Here is a 22,679-nt window from a genome sequence, read left to right as displayed (position 1 = left end):
CAAGACTGTTGAATCTCAGATCTGTACCTCTGAAACAAATAATGCAATATATATTAAGAAAAAAAAAAAAGAAGAAGAAGGTAGCGGGAGGGGAAGAATGAAGGGGGGGAAATCAGAGGGGTAGACGAACCATGAGTGACGATGGACTCTGAAAAACAAACTGAGGGTTCTAGAGGGGAGGGGGGTGGGAGGATGGGTTAGCCTGGTGATGGGTATTGAGGAGGGCACATTCTGCATGGAGCACTGGGTGTTATGCACAAACAATGAATCATGGAACACTACATCTAAAACTAATGATGTAATGTATGGGGATTAACATAAGAATAAAAAAATTAAATAAATAAATAAATAAATAAATAAAAGAAATAATGTACAAAAAGCCTTCAAATTTGGAGAAACCCAGGAACCAAGATATGGAAGAAGCTCAACGAAGCTCAGGCACAGGGAACGTGGGAGACGGCCCAGCGCACATCGTATGAAATTTCTACAAACCAGTGATGCAGATACTCTCACAGCCAGAGAGGAGAGTCCTGTTCTGTACAGAAAAACCAGCGTCGAGCTGGCAGCACCTTTCTCATCATGAACCATGTAAAGTGGAAAAAAGGAGAGCAGTGTCTTCAAATTCTAATAGGAAATATCTGTCATCTTTGGTCTTTAATGACAAAAATGACATTGAAAGTAAAGACAAAATTAACCCATCTCAGACTGCAAACCTCCCAGAACTGCTCACCCCCAGACCCTCAGCACAGGCGACAGTGAAGGACGGCCCTCGGACGGAAGGAAAGGGTGACAGCTTGGGAAATCTTAACTACATGGATAAACCTAAAACAAATTTTAGTGGTTAATGTCTGTAAACACAATCATGTGCATAAAGCAAAAACAACAGCAACCTGTTTGATTTATAATGGAGGAACAAGTAAAACACATGACGCTGAGAGCAGAAATGATGAGCGAGATGAGACCATGTTATGAGGTCCTCATCCTGCATGTGAGTGATGTTGGGTCACTGGGAGGAACTCGGATAAGGTGCGAGGTGAGGGCTGCAAATCCACAAGAAACCATTAAAATAACATCACTTTAACCACAAGGAATTATAGCTACTGAAGTGCAGACTTAGGAATGTCTAGAGGGTGCAGATCCAATAGGACATGGATGTCATGTCCATGTATGTGTGTATTTATCTGTGATGCACAGAGAGACAGAGACAGTGGGAGAGACACTCACGTTGTGAATGGGCCCAGGCCAAGTGAGTACGCAGGCCTGAGTGTAGGACAACGTTAGCTACGTCATGCACGTGTGACTGTGAACCCAGGGAGTGAGGGTGGAGAGGGGGAAAAGAATATGAGGAAGTATTGGCCCAAAATCTTCCAAATTCGTGAAAACTCAAAACTTACAGATTCCAGATTCTTTAGAAACCACAAGCAATGACGTATGGGGGCGGGGAAACAAACCCCCATCAATGTTGCATTGTTTAAGGCAGAGAAAAAGAATGTGAAAAGCCACGAGAGAGGAAAGACGTTTGGTTCAGGGGAACAGTGACAAGGATTCGGACAGATTTCTCATGAGCAGAAATGCACACAGAGCCCAGTGGATTAACATCTTCAAAATACTGAGAAAAACAAACCAAATGAAACCCCTTATTTCTTTATCCAGGGAAAATAGCTTTCAGATATGAACGCTAAATAAAAAAATTTTTTCAGTATACCAGACTGACAGAATTAATCTTCAGCAGACCCATAATGCAGGAAATAACACTGGACTTCCCTCAGGCACGAGGAAGTGATTCCAGAAGAATCTGAATCTACAAAATGCATGTAAGAGTCAGAAATGATAACTACAGGGATAAATATTCAGAAATTCTTGATTATTTATGTCTCTTTGAAAAGTAAATCACTGTCTAGAGCATGTCTAATCATAGCATATGTTGGAATTTATCACGTAGCTAACAGTGATGGGTCTGACCTTCTTACCACAGCTCTGAGAAAGAAGAGAGAGTGGGAAGTGAGCTCTAATGTCATGATTTCTCTGTCACGTGGTGTGGCGTCACCTGAACGTAGCCTGTGATGAGTCACAGATGACAGGACAGCAAGGAGTTACAGTTAATGAGCCAAACAGAGACATAGAATGGATCATAAAAAATATTCTGCCACTCAAAAACAAGAGATAAATGGAAAAGGAGAACAGAGAAGACATGGAGGAACAGAAAATAAACAGCAAGATGGGATTTAATAAACTGTGTTACTATTCGCAGTCAGGAAATGGTCTAAACCCCACAATTAAAAGATAGATATTGTCAAATTGAGTTCAACAGCAACACCCAAGGAAAGAAACCTACACAAAATAAAATTATACTAAGTGCGAGATCAGGACAATATTGCCATTGATTCTGTTCCATAATTCGGCGTGCAAAAAATACCACAGAACAGAGAATCTGGGCAGATGAACTGAACTCTGACAAATGGTCAGGATGGAGTATTTCATGTCATGCGTATTTGAAACACTCACAAAAATGGAGGTAAATGATCACAGGCCACATTTCATGAGAACAGCGACAGAAATACCCTCACCTGTCCATCCCCCCAGTTTTTAGGGTAGCAAACACAGAGTGACAAGAGCCCCCTATGGATCCCAAAGGGGAGCACAGCTCCACATGAAGCGGATCCATGAAGCCTGCACAGAAGCAGAGATTCTCTCCAGCAGCCTGAGAAGGAGCATTTCCACAGGAACCAGTGAGGGGATGAGGGACGCTTGGTGTGGCCAGGCTCAGCTGGGGTCTCAAGAGACAGAATCTGGGATCCCCACCATGGCCTGGATCCTCTTCTGTTCCCCCTCCTCACTCCCTGCCCAGGTGCTGCCCCAGGCTGTGACCACAGGCTCAGCCCCCACAGGACCCTGATATGACCCTAAGCCTGAGCTCAGCCCAGACGGTGCTGAGGGCGTGGGACCCAGAGAATGAGCCCCCAAATCTCCTGAACCTGCAGGCCTTGTGTCTGCTACAGGACTAGATACATACTGTAGAGTGGCCACGACAACCCTGTCATTCCCTCAAACTTGGAGTCCAGAGAGGACAAAGCAATAACACAGAGCAGAGCCAGCAGGACCCAGGCCAGGCCCCTGCACCCCCAGACAGCCTCCAAAGTCCCCACAGATTCTCCAGCTCTAATCCGAGACACAACCCTGCTGACTCTCCCCACGTGGAGGCTTAGGGGCTCCTTTATAGGCCAGGCCAGGATGGGGACGGCAGTGAGCCCAGGAACGGAAACTCTGCTGCCCAGCCTGGCCTCACCCTCCCTCCTTCCCATAGTGCTCACCTTCTACACCAAGGAGACCCGAGTCTGAAAGCAGCATGTCTGGGCTGCGCTCCTGGACTCGCCCCACTCTCCGCTCTTTTCCTGGGAACCTAGCCTCTCTGGGCCTCACCTTTACCTGCTGTGAAATGGGGAAGCTTACACTCATGTAAGACACACCTTTTTTGCATTAAATGATGCAAAATGTTGAAGAGTTTAAGTAATTCGGCAGGCGCGGTGGGGCCTCAGTGAGTTACCCTTGGTGTTGGCGTCTCCAGCCCGCCCCGGTGGGTACACGAGGAAAAGGTTTCAGCCACACTGGGATCATGTGCAATTGTATCCAAGTCTGAAGGAGCAGATTCCGCATCTCACCAAACCACAGACTAGGCTACTTTTACAAATCCCCCCACACCAAACTCCCGGAGATGTGGGCTGGAAAAATTAAAAAGTAGTAGAAATAACACTAAAATTAAAGGTTTGTCTGCTCAACTGAACTTAGCACCAGAAGCATCACCTGTTGCTCTGATGGGGATGCAGGAAGCATCAGTCCTGATTCCTAAATACACAGGATCTGGTGGCTGTGGAATCACACAGGTTTGTCTGGCCATTAAGCCTTTTCAGATGCGCTACACTTGACCCTGCACTGTCCTTTCTGAAACAAGCCAGCGGGCTAGGCCAGGGCATTTCAACCCTGGGATGAGTACAGGAATTGAACCTGTCCTCCCTCCTGCACCGTGTATGTGACCTTCTGGGCTGGGCTGGGCTGGGCTGGGCAGGGGGGCAGCTGCCTGTGGGAGGCAGGACTCCCAGGTCCACACACCCCTCCTCAGGTGACAGGGGCTGTGTGGAGACCTGCAGGAGGGAAGCTCCTGGTCTGAGCCTCCTCCACCAGCAGGGGGCAGCAGGGCTGCATCAGAAGCCCCAGGACAGAGGCTGGGGCTGCCCAGGGGGAGCCGCACAGGGACACCCGGCCCGGGGGTCAGCAGGGGTCCAGGGCTCAGTCCTCAGTAGGAAGTAGGGATGATCACTCCTATCTCCAGAGGCTGCAGGGACCTTGTTCTGAGGGGAGGACACACAATGACCCCCAGGACACTGACGGGACTGACACAGTGAGCACCTCACATGGGAAATGCAGCCCCCTGCACTGTGCACCAGGGTTCCGGGAGCGGACTCGTCCAAGCTGGGCCCGTCGAGAACACCCTGACCACTCACCTTCTGCCTCTGTTTCCCACCTCCAGGCGGAGTCGGTCCCAGGGTATAGCCTCTTTGTTCAAGAGGGTCTCAGGGGTTGGGAGGGGGAGCACTGGGAGCCCCTGGTGCCTGGAATGAGCATCCACAGCCTCCCTGTGACACTGTCTCCAGGGTGACGTGATTCTCACTACCTGAGGTCACAGCGCTGGTCCCTGAGCTGTCCATGTGTCAGTGACAGGATCCAGCTCCGGCAGGGACCCTGGCTCTGGCTCCAAAGCTCACCTGCCATGTGGGAAGACATAACCCTGGGGACCCCGACAAGACATGGACCTTAATGGTGGTTTTTGAACTCGGGGATGGTTTCTCATGAAATTTGCATGATTGTATCTAATACTGATAAAAAAAGAAAAGAAAAGAAAATTGTTGACTATTTTCTGTTGTAGGATACAGGGTGTCACAGAAATAAAAACACCACGTGACAATAGGCTAGAAGATGTGATGAGTCTCCAACAGCAGGTGGTGGGTTAACTAGTGAACTCCCACAGACACAATGATGCACAAACATTCTAATGAGAAAGTTCCACAATCTAATGACATGGGAAGCATGGGACCACAGTGCCTCTGGGGGACGCAGGGGGGACGCCACGCAGGAGGACGAGGAAGGTAATGAGGCCACGGGACCCCCTTCCCTGTATCAAGTGCTGTCAGTAACTCTCAGAGGGCCCAGCCCAGCCCCATGGCCAGGCTCCTGAAAGACCACAGTGGGAGCCAAGCACAGACTGCAAGCAGGGTGGTCATGTGGTCTGATCCCCGGAAGGTGCCTGTGATCCCACACCCTGCAGACAAAGGCTAGTGGTCCGACCTGAAAGCTGGTTGGAGGAAGCTGGGGGCTCCCCTCTTCCTCCTCGGTCACGTGTTCTGATCTCACCCCTGGTTTATCAAGTAGGAGCCCCAGATATGGAGGAAATTTGCATAAGTCCTAACAATCACAGTCCCAAGGGCCTGGAAGGGAATAAGAGAGGCCGGGGTGGAGCCCAGCAGTGCTGTGGGTCTCAGGAGGCAGAGCTCCGGGCACATCCGCCATGGCCTGGACCCCTCTCCTGCTCCCCGTCCTCACTCTCTGCACAGGTGCTGACCCCAGGCCTGCCCACACACTCAGCCGCATCAGATTGAGCGGGGTCTGAAGTGAACCCCGGGCTAGACCGGCACAGACTCAGTACTGGGTGCCTGGGATGAGCCCCTGAACCTCACACCAACCTCTCCTCTTCTGTCTCTTCAGGCTCCGTGGCCTCCAGTGCGCTCAGTCTCCCTCGGTGTCAGTGTCCCTGGGACAGATGGCTACCATCACCTGCTCTGGAGAGATACTGAGCAAAAAATATACACAATGGTATCAGCAGACGCCAGGCCAAGCCCCCATGATGGTCATTTATAAGGACACTGAGCGGCCCTCTGGGATCCCTGACTGATTCTCTGGCTCCAGCTCAGGGAACACGGTCACACTGACCATCCGCAGGGCCCGGGCCGAGGACGAGGCTGACTATTACTGTCAGGTGTGGGACAGCAGTGCTAAAGCTCACAATGACACAGGCAGATGGGGAAGGGATACACAAACCCCTTCCCCATGTGTGTCACCCTCTCCTCCAACCCCAGGAGGCCTGTGCACAAAGCAGGGAGCAGCTCTGACCCAGATCCCCAGATTCAAGCAACCCAACCTTCAGGCAGTACCTGCAGAAGGTGTATCAGGGTTGATTTGGGGCTCCTGAGATTGTCTGGGCCTGAGTATGTTTGGGAACAGAGGGCCTGGGTAGAAGGGGAAACAGAAAGAAACCTCCATCTATGATCATTATCCCTGCATTTCCATATGGTGGTCATGGGCCACTCCTTCACTGACCAGGATTAGAGTCCAGAATTTTCCAGCTCAGCTGAGCTCCAGAAACCTTCTCAGCATGGCAGTTGGGGATTCTGAGTGGAGCAGACCAGTGCATTACCCACTGTGGTCACCCCTCCTCTGGGCTCACGCACACACCCATTTTGTCTGAGGCCCCTGGCAGCTCACAGGGGAGCTCCTTGCTGGGAAGTGCTCTTGGTTCAGAAAACTGTCTCCCCAGGTTCATGCTCCTTCTCAGAGAGATTCTCTTGAATCATGGCCTGAGACCAAGAGCTCAAGACCCTCCTTCAGGTTCATATGTCCTGAAAGTTCCCAGCTTTAGGGCTCCCTGCAGGAAGGAGGCCTCATCTGATGTCTCACTGTGGGTCCCATCTCCTTCTGCCCAGTCTGACCTCCCCAACTCCTTCCAGATTTCCTGCACATGCACTTCTCCATCTCAGAGTCTGCTTCCAGGAACCCAATGCAGGAAGGCCGGCATCCCTGACAGGGCCCTCAGGGACCTGAGGAGACCACTGTGAACACACAAAGCTCTGGTTTGTCCCCCTCAAACCCCATTACGTGTGTCAAAATCCCCAACAGATCAGTTCATTCCCTGTGTTTTTAAACAATGAAAAAGATGCAGACACACTGGGTGCTCTGGGTTCTGACAGACAGTTGGAGAGTCACATCATTCTGATGGTGAATGAGGGACATTGGGAGAGTTGTCTCCAGAGTGGCCAGAAGATACTCAACCACGGGAGTGAGACACACGATATGCTTCCTCACTTCTACCCCCCACATCTTGCACGAGAATTTCTCTTTACACTCACCCTACCCAGAAACATGGACAGACGACAATTCTGTGGTTACAATCAGCTTGTCAACATTGACACTTAATAAGCCACCACAGTCCACCCCTCATCCACATGAAATCCACCCAATCCAGGCAAACCACAGTCTCTAAATGAAGAGAATATTGGTAACCTCGCTTCCACCCAATATGATGAAACTATCCAATGAACAATTAGAAACATGCTCACCCTTTTCCCACAAGAGGAATCAAACTATACTGTTGTTTGTAGTGATAGTTGTTTTTGTCCCAGCTGATTTGATATCCTATAACTTCTATATTGAGATTTAAAGTTAACTATTGTTAACACATCTGATGTTAGACAATAATGGGATGAGACAGGAGAATAAAACAAAAGCATATGATTAATATATATCCAAACTTATTCATGTCAATATAAGGAACAAACACTTGTCCTTGTATCCTGCTCATTTCTTCACTACCTGTGGTCAGGAAGTGACCTACCCACCCCATGTTCCCCTTCCCTCAGCAAAGACCTGACCTGGTCATCATCCCCACCAGATGGGATGACCAAACCTTCATTCTGGAAGATCTGTCCATTATCAGACCTGCTGCACTGGATTGTGGTGAATTTATGCTGTAATCACAGTCTCAGGGAGTATTAGGGGATCTGCTGAATCCATACTCACACCTGCTTCCCCCAAATGGGTAGTAGATAGCCAAGTCCCCCGTGATAGTCATCAGGAATCACGGCAGCCAGGGTCCCCTACTTTTCCAGGTGCCTCACTGCAAGGAGGAGCCGGGAAGGGCCACAACGCACTCTTAGACAGCAGTGTGGCGCAGTCAAGCAGACAGCCAAGCACCAGGGATGAGAAGTGAACATTTTGCTGGTGGCTCACTGGGGATGTGAGTGAGTGCTGCCACTCCCATTTCTACCCCGAATTCCTAGATCCATGAGTCCTGACCGGGGGGAAGCAATACATGACCGGCTGAAAGCGGATACAGCATCCCAGAGCACATGGCGTGAACTCCCTGTGCTGTTGCCACGACCCAGGGGACAGCAGAGATCACCTGGCTAGCCACCTGGTGATGGAGTGGGCCTGGCATCAGGGGTTCTAACATGCAGGGGGTGTTAATTACCAAGACCTGAGACCTCAAGGAAAAGGTATCTATCTCCCTTCTTGAGTATCATGTTTGACATTAATGTACAAAATCTCTCGGCTCCTTCTTATTCTGATCCAGATCTTGCAGTAATTACCCATTTCTCTGGCACAGATTTGGGACTTCGATCTCCTACATGCACCCCAGTGGTGCTAAAGCTCTCGAAAGTCTACAAAACCCCCCTCCCTCTGAGAACACACATCCCCACCCCCCTTTGCGCTGAGAGCTTCCTGTCCTGCTACAAGGAGTTCCTCCTTTCCCCCTCTCTCTCCAGAGGGCTGGTGCCAAATTTTTTTCTTTTTCTTTTTCCACTCCAAGGACACAGCAGTTATTCAATAACCATTGCTCAACCTCATAAATTATATTAACGATTTTTATTACTTAATGCATTTTTTGCTAGCTACTGAAATTAAAAATATAATTTTAATTTCGCATGAGGCATTCTTACAATTCACAACCAAATTTCATTCTCTTATACTCAGGTCGTATCTTTTGAGCACATGATGTGTCCCTGCCCCAGCCACACATCAGAGATACCGAGAAATGGCACCTACCGCCTGTCCAGGAGCTCATGGTCAAGGGCAGACCCTTACAGCACCTCCATGGACCTTTAACAACCCCCATGTGCAGCTGGCAAGGGAGGAATTTTACTCAGATGCTGGTGTTCACAGCTCACAAACTGTGATCTGCAGTAGGATGCTGCCCCTGTCTAAGCATGCAGGGTTTCCCTGGACTGGGGATGAGGAGGGTCACTGCACTGGGGCCTGCAAGTCACAGCATGGAAAGTTCTGAAGGTGGAGCTGGGAGGGGACCAGCATACAACATCCACCACAAGGATGGATGAGACACTTAGGAATCCTGGATGATATTAACCACCTCCTTCCTGAGCCAGAATGGAACAGAGGAAAGATCTGGGGGCCCAGAACAATCTCAGCAGCACCACCATGACTCTGGCCACCTTCATGACAGGACCCAGACAGGACCCAGGAGGATTCTATGAGCAGGACTTAGGTTCCCTGGAAAACAAACAGACTCTGCTTCTCAGTGGTCAGAATAGCCCAGGAGTTAGGCCAAGGCATGGCCTAAAACTGGAGTTGTAGCCCCAGACCTACGTGACCACCAGAAGAAGGATTCCCTGGGCTGAGGGTGGCAACCGCAAGGGACAACTCTCCCCTCTCTACGCCCCTTGGGGCTGAGCCCTTCCTTCTCTGAACCCACAAAGCTCCTCAGCAGCAGCCCCTGAGCCCTGGCTGATTTGCATAACCAGCAGGTCTGTCCAGCAAGGGAATAAGAGAGGCCTGGGAGGAACTTTGCCCAGCCTCGGGACTTGGGAACAGAATCGGGGCACCTCCACCATGGCCTGGACCCCTCTCCTCCTCAGCCTCCTTGCTCACTGCACAGGTGCTGTGCCCAGGCTCATTGGGATCCAGTGGGGGACAGAATCTCTTCACCTTGCTGCAGGATGAGGGGCTAGAGGGGTAAATCCACCCATTGGGCTCACTGGCTCTGTGTGAGCTCTACGGGACTGCACCTGCCCAGAGAAAGGGGCCAGGGGCTCACATTGGTTCAAAAGGTCTATCCAGGCCCATGGGTCCCTTGGGCTGAGATTGCTGGAAGGGGGCAACTCTGGGGGCCAAGAGAACCCCTGGAGCTCAGTCCAGGCCAGGAAGGCAGAGTCCCCTCAGCTGGAAGCCCACCTCTCATCTTCTCTCTTGCAGGTTCCATGGCTGCCTACGTGCTGACTCAGCCCCGCTCGATGTCAGTGAGCCTGGGACAGACGGCCAGGATCACCTGTGGGGGAGACAACATTGGAAGTAAATATGCTTACTGGTACCAACAGAAGCCAGGCCAGGCCCCCGTGACGATTATCTATAAGGATAGCAAGCGGCCCTCAGGGATCCCTGACCGATTTTCAGGCACCAACTCAGGGAACACGGCCACCCTGACCATCAGCGGGGCCCGGGCTGAGGACGAGGCTGACTATTACTGTCTGGGGTGGGACAGCAATGCTGATGCTCACGGTGACACAGGCAGATGGGGAAGTGAGACACAAACCCTCCTACCCCGGCCTGACACTCTCACCAGCTGTCCGAGCAGCTGTAGGCCTGAGGGCCAGGCATCCTCTCTGGTCCCAGCTCCGACCCTCCAGGGTTGGGACACTCCAGCAGGTTCTTTGCCCTCTCAGGGCCTCTGTTTACCCTGCTGTGAAATGGCAGGTGGGGGTCTCTTTTGAGTCACAAAGGCTGTCGTCAGTGCCCTGTGGGTCCAGAGGTCCCCCTACTAGCTGAGCCCTGGGACTGCCTTGTCCCCTCTCCAGGCTTAGTGCCTCACTCAGTTCTCTCAGGAGTGATTGGAGGAGTCAAGATACTGGAAGGAAAGGGCACAGCTCCTAGCTGCCCCCCGACTCATGGTGGTCCTGCTTGTTAGTTTATGTGATCACCCTGCGCTGAGACCCAGGACCTTTATGCATTAGAGAAGAGCCTCCTTGGGGGAGGGGGACAGGGCCTGCAGCGGAGCCCTCCAAAAGAATCGGAGTTCACATTCCTTGCTGCTTTGTTAGTAGACATGTAAAGTTTTCACCAGAAGCTTATAAAACGTTCTCAATGCTCTTCTATATATATAGAATGGAAGTGAGTATCATCATGATTGGATGCACACTCTTTTATTTTTTTGGTTTTTTTTTTAAGATTTTATTTATTTAGAGAGAGACAAAGTGAGAGAAGGAACACAAGCAGGGGGAGTGGGAGAGGGAGAAGCAGGCTTCTCGCCGAGCAGAGAGCCCGATGCGGGGCTCGATCCCAGGACCCTAGGATCGTGACCTGAGCCGAAGGCCGACACTTAACGACTAAGCCACCCAGGCACCCCAACCCACTCTTTTTTAAAATTCTTCTCTAACATTTGGAAATTTTCCATCTTTTTTCCCTCATTTCGAACTTTGTTTTCACTCCACACCCCTCATTGAATTTGATCTACTCATATATTTTTACACCTGAGTCTTTTTTTTTATTCTTATGTTAATCCCCATACATTACATCATTAGTTTTAGATGAAGTGTTCCATGATTCATTGTTTGTGCATAACACCCAGTGCTCCATGCAGAATGTGCCCTCCTCAATACCCACCCCCAGGCTAACCCATCCTCCCACCCCCCTCCCCTCTAGAACCCTCAGTTTGTTTTTCAGAGTCCATCGTCTCTCATGGTTCGTCTACCCCTCCGATTTCCCCCCTTCATTCTTCCCCTCCTGCTATCTTCTTCTTCTTCTTCTTCTTCTTTTTTTTTTTTTCTTAACATATATTGCATTATTTGTTTCAGAGGTACAGATCTGAGATTCAACAGTCTTGCACAATTCACAGCGCTTACCAGAGCACATACCCTCCCCAGTGTCTATCACCCAGTCACCCCCTCCCTCCCACCCCACCCCCCACTCCAGCAACCCTCAGTTTGTTTCCTGCAATTAAGAATTCCTCATATCAGTGAGATCATATGATACATGTCTTTCTCTGTTTGACTTATTTCACTCAACATAATACCCTCCAGTTCCATCCACGTCATTGCAAATGGCAAGATCTCATTCCTTTTGATGGCTGCATAATATTCCATTGTATATATATACCACATCTTCTTTATCCATACACCTGAGTCTTTTATTCATTATTTCTCTGTCCTAAAAATATACATTGTTTACATTCCAAAATTTAGTTTCATAGCCTGTGACCTTGAGCATTAAATTATTTTCTGCCACACTGAGTTGGCATCTTAATTATTCATAGCAGTATGTGATCAAAACAACATAAACATATTAAAATTTACACAGATAATCATTAAATAGTGATTTGTGGATCCATTGATGAATACGATGTCCTGCCAGAATGAAGCAGAGTCCTGCATCTATTCTGTTCTGGCTTTCATTTTTATATGAAACTCAAAGAAACCTTGATCTCATAAACAGAAGTTTTGTAATAGCATTTTGCTCACAGATCTGAGCTTCTTCCTAATTATGTGCCAAAAATCACTAGTGGTTGATGGTCAAAAATTATTTTTTTCAATGATCTATCAGCTGGCAGCTCTATTTCATATATTTTTAATTTTGCTGAAAGCAAAGAATTGGAAACCACCTGCCTTTGAGAGGATTTGAACTGGTAGACAGTTTGATGCACCACCAGACCGTTTCTGGAATGAAGGGCTTATTGCCCCATCTGCTGGGAAATCCGCCCACAGACAGCCCTGCCCTCATCTGTCAGCTCCCTTGATGAAAAGCCGAGCCATGGTCCTCTCCTGGGCAGCTGGCCTCTGAAAGCTGATCAACGTAAGGGTCTGAAGACCCAGCCTCTCGACCCATTTGGGGAAGCTGAGAAGGACCATCCCAACAGCAAAGCTCCGCTATAGCTAATTCCTCCCTCTGCCCACCCTGCTTCCCCCGCCCCCACCATCGCTTGCACATGGGTTGGTCCCAAACAGTCTCCCTGTAAACCTCCTGCAGTCTGGCTCCATCCCAGAATCGGCTTTGGGGGGGTGGGAGGCCACCTGCACAGAGGTGTCACCCAGCCATTTGTCATCCACTCTCCCAGGTTCATATCAGGGATATGCACCAAGGAACTTGACTGGAAGTTACTAAGCGACCCCTTGTGCATGATAGAGTTTAAAAGATTGGAAAAAAATTAAAATATCTGTAATCGTCATGCATCTTCGCAAATACAATATTTTTTTTGAGAAACATGCTTTCATCTTCTCATGTGCTTCAGGTATATTTTTCCCCCAAAACTTGGTGTTGCCGATTTGAACCATTCAATCCAGGGAGAAGCCCCACTGTGTAATCTAATTGGCAAAGCCAGTCCTCACTGTCAAAGATACTATTCAGATGTGCTTCTGTTAGTAACCGTCGGCTCTATTTGTCAACACAAGTAAACATCTGGGTGGGTGTTTGGGGCAATATTATAAAATCATTGAAAATCAAAGGATGTGTCTGGAGAGATGGTCCAGCAATAAAATGATGTCAATATTATGTGATTATCTATTTTATAATAACTTTTTATAAACAAGATAGGTCGCTATAAAAACAGGGCTCCGCTGTGCAAATGTCAACCCACTTGGTCAGTTGAGGCTGGAACCTCAGGGCGCTGACCACGCCCACTCCAGAACCCCGCCCCCCGCCTCACCTCCCCCGCCCCCAACAGGTTTCCCCGAGTTCCAGACACAGCCAGGACTCGTGGGAGCAGAGTAAGGCACTGTTGTTGCGTGTAAAATTTAAAGGAGGGGAGCCCAAAGCTCAGTAATCAAGATAAATAATATCTAATGCAATATTTTTTGAAATCGCAATGAATGCAGAATTCCATGATGAATAGAACATCAAAACTGTAAGTCAGGTCAGGATCCTACCCTACTCTGGAGTGATTCAATTCACTCGCCTCCCCCACAGGTGGTGGTTCCAGGGGTGAGGTGGGCGCCAGGGAAGATGCAGAACCAGAGTCCAGCCTCTGCATCCTCCCACCTGCCCCCACTGCTGGAGTCTTTCCCTGGCCTCCCCCCAACCCCTCCAGAGCTCCAGCCTTTTCTGGTGGTTTAGCCTCCTTCTACTGCTGGTCTCTGCTGCCCCCTATTGGACTGTCCTCTTGGGGCTGCACTCCAGGCGGCCAGATTGGGAGCCTTAGAGCTTAAAGCACTGAAATGTTCCAAAGCACCCCCAGCCCTCAGTTCCAGGCCGGGCCCACCTCGTGTGCAAAAAAAGGCTGGTCTTCCCAGGTCTCTGATTGGTACTGGTAAGTCCCAGAACACAGTCTTTACACCAAGTTGCTGTGTGTCTTGGGAAAGAAACTCTCCCTCTCTGTGCTCCAGTTTCTTCATCAGTCGAAGGAGCTAGAAGGTCCCCACCAGCGTGGTGAGTCTGTGACATCTACAGAAGCAGTAGAATTCCCTTTCCATTTGCTGGAGGAGAGCTGGGAGTGGGGTGGGACTGCACCCCCAGGATCACCAGAGGAGCGGGGGTCTTCAGGGTTCCTGGGGACCCCCCCCAGAGGGGGGCTCAGAAGCTGCAGACCCAGACCCTGACTCTGAGGATTCTGAGAATTCCAAAACCTTTGTTACATCCCCAGACAGATACTTTGTCACACACACACACACACACACACACACACACACCAGGCACACAGTGAGATGAAAAGGCCCAGCAGCTTGAGTTTGGGGTGGAGGGGAGCAAGGAGCTGAGAAGACCTGGATGCAGGCAGTCTCTGGGGTCTGTGGAATAGAGAGTGGGCAGGAGACCGATCGGCAGGAGGCAGGGGGCACCCTCTGACATGGAAGCAGGGCTGACGTGACTGGGTAGGGGCACATCCACGAGAGAAGGGCTGGGGCAGGGCACAGAGGAGCCAGGGACCCTCAGCAGGGAGCCCACCTGGACAGCCGCACCTGGACTCCTCTGGCCCCGCCTGAATCCAGGCACACCCAATCCAGGGAGGAGGTGAGGGGCAAGCCTGAGTGGGCCAGAGCTGCAGTTGCACCCACTGGGAAGACCCAGCCCATCCCTCAAGGGTCCCCAGGAAACAGCCCAGACCCAGATTTCTGACCACAGCCACCGCAAGAGGATGTGGTCTGTGACAGTGGCTGCCCAGAGGCTGGGGCAGGTGCAGGGGTGGGAAAGGAGGCACACTGGGATGCTGCCTTTAGGGAGAGCCCTTTCTTCTTCCCAAGACCTGGGGCTGTCCCCAGAGAACCACAGCTTCTGGGCCTCAGGTAGCAGGTGAGTGTCAACATCCACACAGGTATGCTGGGAGGGAACAGCTTCAGCCTGGACCCCGAAGGCCCATCCTGCCCCAGCCTGCATGGTGTCAGGAACTCCAAGTCAGAGGCAAGCATGGGCTTCATCCCATGGAAAGGACAGTCTTTGCCAAATGTAGCAGGAAAGTTAAGGAGAGCCTGACTCAAAACATGGGCCAGACAACTGTTAAAGGGACCTCCCAGGAAAATCACTTTGGCAGGCCCTGGGAGGCCTCTTTGAGAGCTGCTGACCCCGAAACAAGAAGCCGCCCCGTGTGGCTGCAAACCTGGACTCGAGCAGGTGTATGAAAGACCTTACAGCAGAAAAGGCAACTGGAAAGCAAGCGGGGAGGCGCTGGGTGACAGGCAGGATCCTGCCACCTGCCCTGCACTGAGCAGTGTGACTTCGCCAGGCCCAGAGAGTGGGGGCGTCATCAACAAAGCATGTTCTGGAGCCGTGCCAGGGCCAGGCCTCTGCACAGAATCTGCTTGAACATCGATTTCCTCATCCTCAAACAAGCAAGACGATCTCAGCCCAGCCGGCAGCCAGCCCCGTCCCCTGCGGTCAGTCTGATTGCGTTACATACTGTATTCCTGGGCTTTCCAACGGACCCCAGCCCAAAGCACCTGTGCGGCCCATCCCTCCTGCCCACCTGCCCAACAGAACCCAAACCTTGGCTCCCTTGCAAGCAAGGCATGAGCCTTCCAGGTGGACAGAGGGCTGCAATGCAGGGGACAAGCTCACTCCTAGATTCTCGCTCACCCTGCAGCCCACTCCCAGAGGGACCTTGGCCCTTGCATTCATTTTCTCTGGACTTTACTGTTTTCACCTGTAAAGCAAGCACACCTGCCCCCAGGACATGCCAACAGTTGCTCTAAAGCCCAAAGTCCAAGGGGCTAGCGGTCAACACCTGCTACATCCGGGGCTTGGCATTCACATGCTCTCGTTCGTCTTCATGACTGCCCTGCTGCAGAGGAACTGTGTCCATTTTACAGATGAGGAAACTGAGGCCCAGAAGTGACCTAGGTCTGGAAGGTTTCAACATTCTTGAGCCTGCTGTAACTCTTTGAGTGAAGGGTATAGAATCACTCTCCGCAGGGCCCTTGCCTGGCTGAGAAGCTGAGATGACCACAGGGGAAACAGCCAGGCTTGACCAAAGCCTCCAAGGAAGTGGAGTGTGCAGGGACCAGCCTGGGGGACTGGTCAGAAGAGAAGCCCTAGCTCCAGCCCCACCCCAAGGAATCAGGCCTTGGTGATATCCTTATCCACTGGGCACTCAGCTGCTCCCTGTGGCCCCTTCAAGCCCCAGGGAGATGCTCGACAGATCTGGGACACCCTTGGGGAAGAGGGAAATAAGGCAGGTCAGGTATGCCCCACCCAGGGCCCCAGAGGTGGGGACTGTGGGCCGACTTCAGTGGGAGGAGGTGGAGCCCAGGATCTGACCACAGCAGGGCAGTTGGCAGATGTCACTCTGAGGGAGATCCCCAGGGGTAAACAGCCATGGGCCCTGGAGAGGGCTGGGCACTGGGTGCAGGGACCAGAGAAGGCCCAGGCAGAAGACAGGGCCATGTGGGCCAGGCATACTGGGACAGCTGCTGCCAGCAAGAGGGACTGAGGGCCCCTCTCCAGGAAGTTCAAGCGGAGCTTCCACCCTGAGGGCAGATGAGGCCCGAGACTGGCCAAGTGCGTCGTGAGGCCCCCCAGGGGGGCAGAGCCCTGCCCAAGGCAGCGCTGGCCCCTAATGCTGCTAAGCCTGGCCATGGGCGCCCATGGCCCACTGTCCCCAATGCAGCACCACCGAGCAGAGCCTCAGCAGGAAGGAGCCTGTCCAGCTTTCGAAGCCCATGAGACAGGTAAGGAGCCAAAAGAGTCATGGTGGGAATATGTGGAGCTCCCTGAGGTGGGAGCCAGGAGTGGGCATCTGAGGAGAAGAGCAGCAGTAAGGGGAAGAAGAGGGTGAAGGAAGAATCAGCCAGAGAGAAGGGGCCTGGGCAGACCCTGGCTGTATTTAAAGTGTTGGTATTTGTCCTGCGTGGATTTTTTTGCATTGATTTTTAGTTTTTAATATTGTATGAAATATGATTTATCTTGATGACTGAATCATTAGCACCCCTTAAATTTTGCACTAGCGCCATCCTCTCCTCACCCTTGTCCTCTGGGTAGGAGAGAAACAGGGAGGCAGGAGCAGGATGTGCCCACAGGCACTAACCGTTTTAGGGGCAGAACATCTCTCTCTGTAGCCCAAGTCAGATCCTGCTGTTATCCGCATCTTGCAGAGGAAGACAGAGGTTCAGAGAGGTAACTTGACCTCCCCAGGGTCACACAGGCACAGTCTCGGGACTGTAAGAAGTCCGAGGCCTGAACACTGTGATCCCATCAGCGTGTCCTGTGTTGAAACAAAATCGTGCAACAGAAGAGGTGGTCTGCAAGGCAGTTAGCGGAGCAAGGGCTTGGCTGAGTCTCCGCCAAGGATGTCCACTCTGCAACTTATTCATAAATACTTACAGCGGCCAGGCCTGGGGACCCAAAGAGGGTGGGCCTGAACCAAGGGGGTCATGTTCAGGCGCCGCGACAGATCAAACTGATCTGACAGATGCAGGGGCACTGACGCGTGGGGCGGGCAATCCAGGCACTGGGAGCCGCCTGGGCTGAGAGGAGAGAAGTGCGCAGGCGCGGCAGAGCGCTCCCTGACCAGGGCCAGGGGAGAGCATGCGCGCCACGCTGCGCGTTGTGGCTTGGGCGCTGCGTCCTTGATCTTGGGGTCCAGAGGAGTTGTTGAGGGATTTAGTAGCAGACTGTCAGGGTCGGATCCATGTTTGGAAACCGGTTTTCCGATAGGAGACTGGTGTGAGGCCAGATTAGAGGACCAAGGACGGATAACGGCCAAAGCTTGCGCCTTGGGGATGGGGAGGAAGGACCAAGTACCAAGATCTCCTCTAAAATTAGCAAGTACCAGAGTTTGACCAGGGAGGAATGGGCACCCTCATGGACTGTCTATAGAAGTCTAAAATGTATAACCATTTTAACAATATGCAGCAAGTCATTTTTAAAAAGTATACTTATTTATTTATTTAAATTGTGTAATTCCACTTCTAGGAATTCATGGGGTGATGGGGCCCCCCCGGGGGGGGGGGCAATAATCAAAGATGTAACCAAAGGTTTACAAACAAGAATGGCTAGCTCAACATTATTAATGGTGCGAGAAAACGAATAATCTAAATATCCAGCAGAAAGGGTGTGACCAAATACAGTATGGAACATCTATCATAAGGAATCTTACACAAGCCTCCAAAACTCTGTTTCTGAAATTGGGTTTTTAAAGTATGTGTGCAGAGCGCCTGGGTGGCTCAGTCGGTTAAGCGACTGCCTTCGGCTCAGGTCATGATCCTGGAGTCCTGGGATGGAGTCCCGCATCCGGCTCCCTGCTCAGCACGGAGTCTGCTTCTCCCTCTGACCCTGCCCCCTCTCATATTCTCTCTATCTCATTCTCTCTCTCAAATAAATAAATAAAATCTAAAGATAAATAAATAAATAAATAAATAAAGTATGTGTGCATTTTCAAAAGCCTGTCCAAAAATATAGAAAAATGTCAGTGGTGTGTCTCTGGCTGATGGGATTTCACCTGATTTAAATTTTTGCTTTCTAATTTTCTATACTTTTGAAAATGTTCACAGGAAGATATATTTGGTTTTTATCTTCTAAAATAATTTTTAATATAAGAGTAACATGTACTTGTAAAAAAAAAAAGATTAAGTAAAGAAGTATATTAAGGAAAAAATCTACATCTTACCCTAAAACCCATTCTCCAGTGATGACCACTGTCAGGTTGGTCGATATACTTCCAATCCTTCTCCCATGTGTGTATGTCCCTGAAAACACACACACACACACACACACACACAAACACATCTAGTCGGTTTGGAGGGCTTTATTTTTGAAATAATAGAATCATACTCTGCATATTATCCTGCAACTAGCTTTTTGAACAGTCTGTTACTGACATTTTCTATCTCAATCTTATGGCTCTCCCATGTTCTTATAATGGCTCTGTAAGACTTCAACATTTGGATGAACCAGACTGTATGTAATCATTCCCCCATTAATGGACATTTAGGTTGTTTCCATTTAAAAATATAAATTACAAGTGATGCTGTCATGGAAATACCCACATATGTGTGCATGTGTTATGTGTGTACTTGAAGTGCACTTAAGTATCTACTTTGTATTAATGGCTAAAACTGGAATTTCTGGACCAGAGAGAATGTGCTTTCGAAATGTTCTTATATGGTACCCAAATGTCCTTCTGAAAGGCTGTCCCAGCTTATATTCACTGCAATGAATGACGGTGCCCTTTCCTCTACATCCTTGCCAATACTGTGATACTGTTGAAGTTTTTTTTAATTTGCTCATCCCTGATGAGTATTCATGAGGATATGTTTGTTGTTTAATTGTTTATTTGATCATTATGAGAGGTTTTTTCCTTTCTTTTTTTTTTTTTACTGATTTTATTTCTACTGTGAATTTACCGGTCATAATTTTGCCTATTTTTCCGTTCGATTCCTTGTATTTTTTATGGATCTATAGAAACTCCTCATATATTTGGATATCAATCCCTGGTTAAGTGTATATGTTGTAAATATTATTTGGTGGTATTTCCTTTTCCTTTTATGACTATGAAATAAGATTTGACAGTGTCACTGATGGATGTGTCTTCAGGTCCCTTGGGTCAGTAAGATCTCCCAAATCATTCTACTTTCCCTTCAAAGGTAGTGGCTGTGGGTCTGAGCTGCTGGTCCTGGGACTCTCCCACCAGGATATGCAGCCACAGCCTCCCCGAAACCTTCAATCTGCTTCCTGTTCCTACAAAGGACTTCTGGCATCAGAGGCATCAGGAGGTCCAGCTTAGACTTGGCAAAACCACCACTCAGAACAGTTGGCTACTATGCCTCAAAAGACCCAGGTCAAGTGGACCCTTCTAGGTAGCATGAACTACCTGCATGTTCAATGACTCCATCCATCTGATGGGAAGGGTGCATCATGGCAGTATTTCCTCTCTGTCTTCCTTCTCCTGGGAGGGCAGGGCAGCACGTGCCCATGAGGAGAGGGCCTTCATCTGCTCCGCTCTTTATTCTCTCCATGGCACCTTTCATATCTAGGGAAAAGAAGAAATGTAAACTCTTCCCTATTTTTCCCCACTTTATAGAATGATTGTCTGCTCCCTCCATCCTCTCCTGCTGAATCATCACTGTGTGGTGACCTGGTAAACTCTGGGATCAAACGGATCAGTTTGGGGGATCACACCACGGTTGTCCTCTATGCACAATGGCAATGTGGCTGCACATATGGACATCAGTCCAGTGAGAGCCTCTTCAGGTGGCTCCTGGGTACATGCACATGACCCCAGGAGATCTCTAAGCTCCTGCTTTCTGATTGACAACATACTCTAGCTCATCTGTGCCTACCTACCCCGGGACCAAAATCAGTCACTGATGCCAGTTCTGGTTAGTGGGAGGTGGGATTGAAGACTCTCTGAAAGAAGCAGAGCAGCAGTCACACACCAGACCCTCCCCAACATGAGACCAGATAGGGGATTGCCTGGGGCTGCTCCCAAGGTCACCGGGACACAGGCTGGCATGTCCTACAGGACCAGCCCAGATTTTACTTAGGACATTCCCAAACTAGGACATTTCCAGGAAGATAAAGCTGAGCCCTCTGGAGTGATGGCTGGGGACATAGGAAGTTTCCAATGGCACATAAACCCAGATCAACCTGCTTTTCCCTGCAAAGGAGAGTTTGGGAGGGAGGGGACATCCTCTGCCCTCACCTCATGGTGTCACCAAGGAATTGGGATTGTTTGAACATGCAGAGAAGGGAGGTCCTCTTCATTTCCATGGAACCTAACTCAAATTACACACAGGCCTTCCACAAACTATTTTAAATCCTGGGAGATAGCAGTACCAACAACAGATCAGATACCAACTCCCTTTGGAAGAATTGCTTCCAAGGATCCTGTTGCAGAACACATGGGGTCATTAGTCCTGTCATCTGCTAGGGGTGGGGGATGTGTCCCACCCCCCACCCCACCCCACCCTCCCCCGCTGCTGAGCACACGCCAGCCTGGAGCATTGCCCCCACTTCCTCCATCCCAGCTGCAGGTGGGGGGCTAGTGGGTGGGGCAGGGCCTCCCAGGGAGAAGTTTTTGTGTGAGCCTGTATCACAGTGTTGGGTATTCGGCGGAGGGACCCAGCTGACCGTCCTAGGTGAGTCTCATCTTCTCCCTCCTTCCGTACTCTCCCAGAGGTTTGGGCAATTTTCTGCTTTTTTTTTTTTCTTTTCGTGTCTTGTCTCAACCTTGGTCATGCTCTCACCCGGGATCCCAGCCTCTGGGACCCTGACCTCCTCCCCTCCCTGTAAGACTTTCCTGCTTACTTCTTTGGTCATCACCAGCCCCTCACCTCCAACCTGAGGGGCAGGCAATGGTTGGGATGACCTAAAAACTCCTCTATCTGTCTGCCACGGTCCTAGATGTGCTGTTTTGTCCTCTCCTCTCTGGCCTCCTGTCGTTCCACCCTTATCTCTGGGAGGCACTCGGGTCCTCCATCAAAAAGGGAAGAGGGAACAGGGAGCATTGGGGGGATGACCATTTGGTGCCTTTAGAGGGACCCAGCATCTGGGTCCAAGGCTGGGGACACACAAGTCAGAGGTTCTGTGGTCCCCAGAGCTATGGGACACAGGACCCAAGCATGGTTGCAGAGGTGGAGTGGCTCCCCCAGGCCTCTCCAGGCTGCCACACAGCCCTGGACAGGCTTGGGATCCAGGCAACACTGCAAGAGGCAGGACAGAGCAGGAAGGGAAGGGTGCTCCAGTCAGGAAGCCCAGTATAGGATCATAGAATGACAGGGTGTGAGGAAAAGGTGGACTCCTGGCTCTTGTGGGAAACTACCAATTACAAAATGAAAGCCAGATCCCATTGCACAATACGGCTACTGAATTGACTGATTGGCCAGGGGAAACACCAAGGGACAAGGCAGAGAGGACACCTAAGAACCTTCAGACAGACTGTGATCCTATAGCATCTTCGGCCCATTACAGACTTCAAGAGAGACACATTTGGGTAAATACAGTCTCCACAGAAGAAAGACCCAGAGGCTCCCAGAGCAGAAATGCCAGATCACAATAGACCAAAAAGAACCCCCAGAGAGTTTGAGAGTTCATGTCATCCACTCAGGGGACAGAGAGAATGTCACAGGAAGAGGGCAAGAGAGTGAGGGTCAGACATTTGTGTGACAGTCCAGGGCCCAGGAGGGTCTCAGGAGGAGAGATGGCAGGTGTGCAGTGAGACAGCTACCCAGGAGGGATCCGAATAGTTAGACGAAGATGCCAACCCACCCTCTCGGGAATAACTGCTAAGACAGAGGCTGGTCCCTGAACGAGGGCCCATGCCCTGGGCCTAGAGACCCACACCCACCTGATACACTAACATCAGGGTCTCCTGCAAATGGAAATTGAATCAATGACCTGCCGCCCCTGCATCCCACAGGTCAGCCCACGTCCGCACCCTCGGTCACGCTCTTCCCACCCTCCTCTGAGGAACTCGGCGCCAACAAGGC

At 50.4% G+C, this 22,679-nt stretch overlaps 2 gene segments (V, D, J or C); both read left to right on the top strand.

The window, feature by feature from the left end:
- The window catches only part of LOC110578362, a 13,828-nt gene extending 7,667 nt beyond the window's left edge, over positions 1–6,161 (top strand). The window contains 3 exon segments of the V gene segment in view: positions 5,758–5,772; positions 5,964–6,028; positions 6,129–6,161. Of these exon segments, the coding sequence occupies positions 5,758–5,772; positions 5,964–6,028; positions 6,129–6,161 (113 nt within the window).
- Positions 6,162–9,672: 3,511 nt separating this feature from the next.
- LOC110578363 overlaps positions 9,673–22,679 on the top strand; it is a 14,237-nt gene continuing 1,230 nt past the window's right edge. Inside the window, 4 exon segments of the V gene segment in view lie at positions 9,673–9,718; positions 10,036–10,338; positions 21,294–21,329; positions 22,610–22,677. Of these exon segments, the coding sequence occupies positions 9,673–9,718; positions 10,036–10,338; positions 21,294–21,329; positions 22,610–22,677 (453 nt within the window).

This window comes from Neomonachus schauinslandi, chromosome 14, assembly GCF_002201575.2.
Source record: "Neomonachus schauinslandi chromosome 14, ASM220157v2, whole genome shotgun sequence".
NCBI lineage: Eukaryota > Metazoa > Chordata > Mammalia > Carnivora > Phocidae > Neomonachus > Neomonachus schauinslandi.
This window is presented reverse-complemented; position numbering and strand designations above follow the sequence as displayed.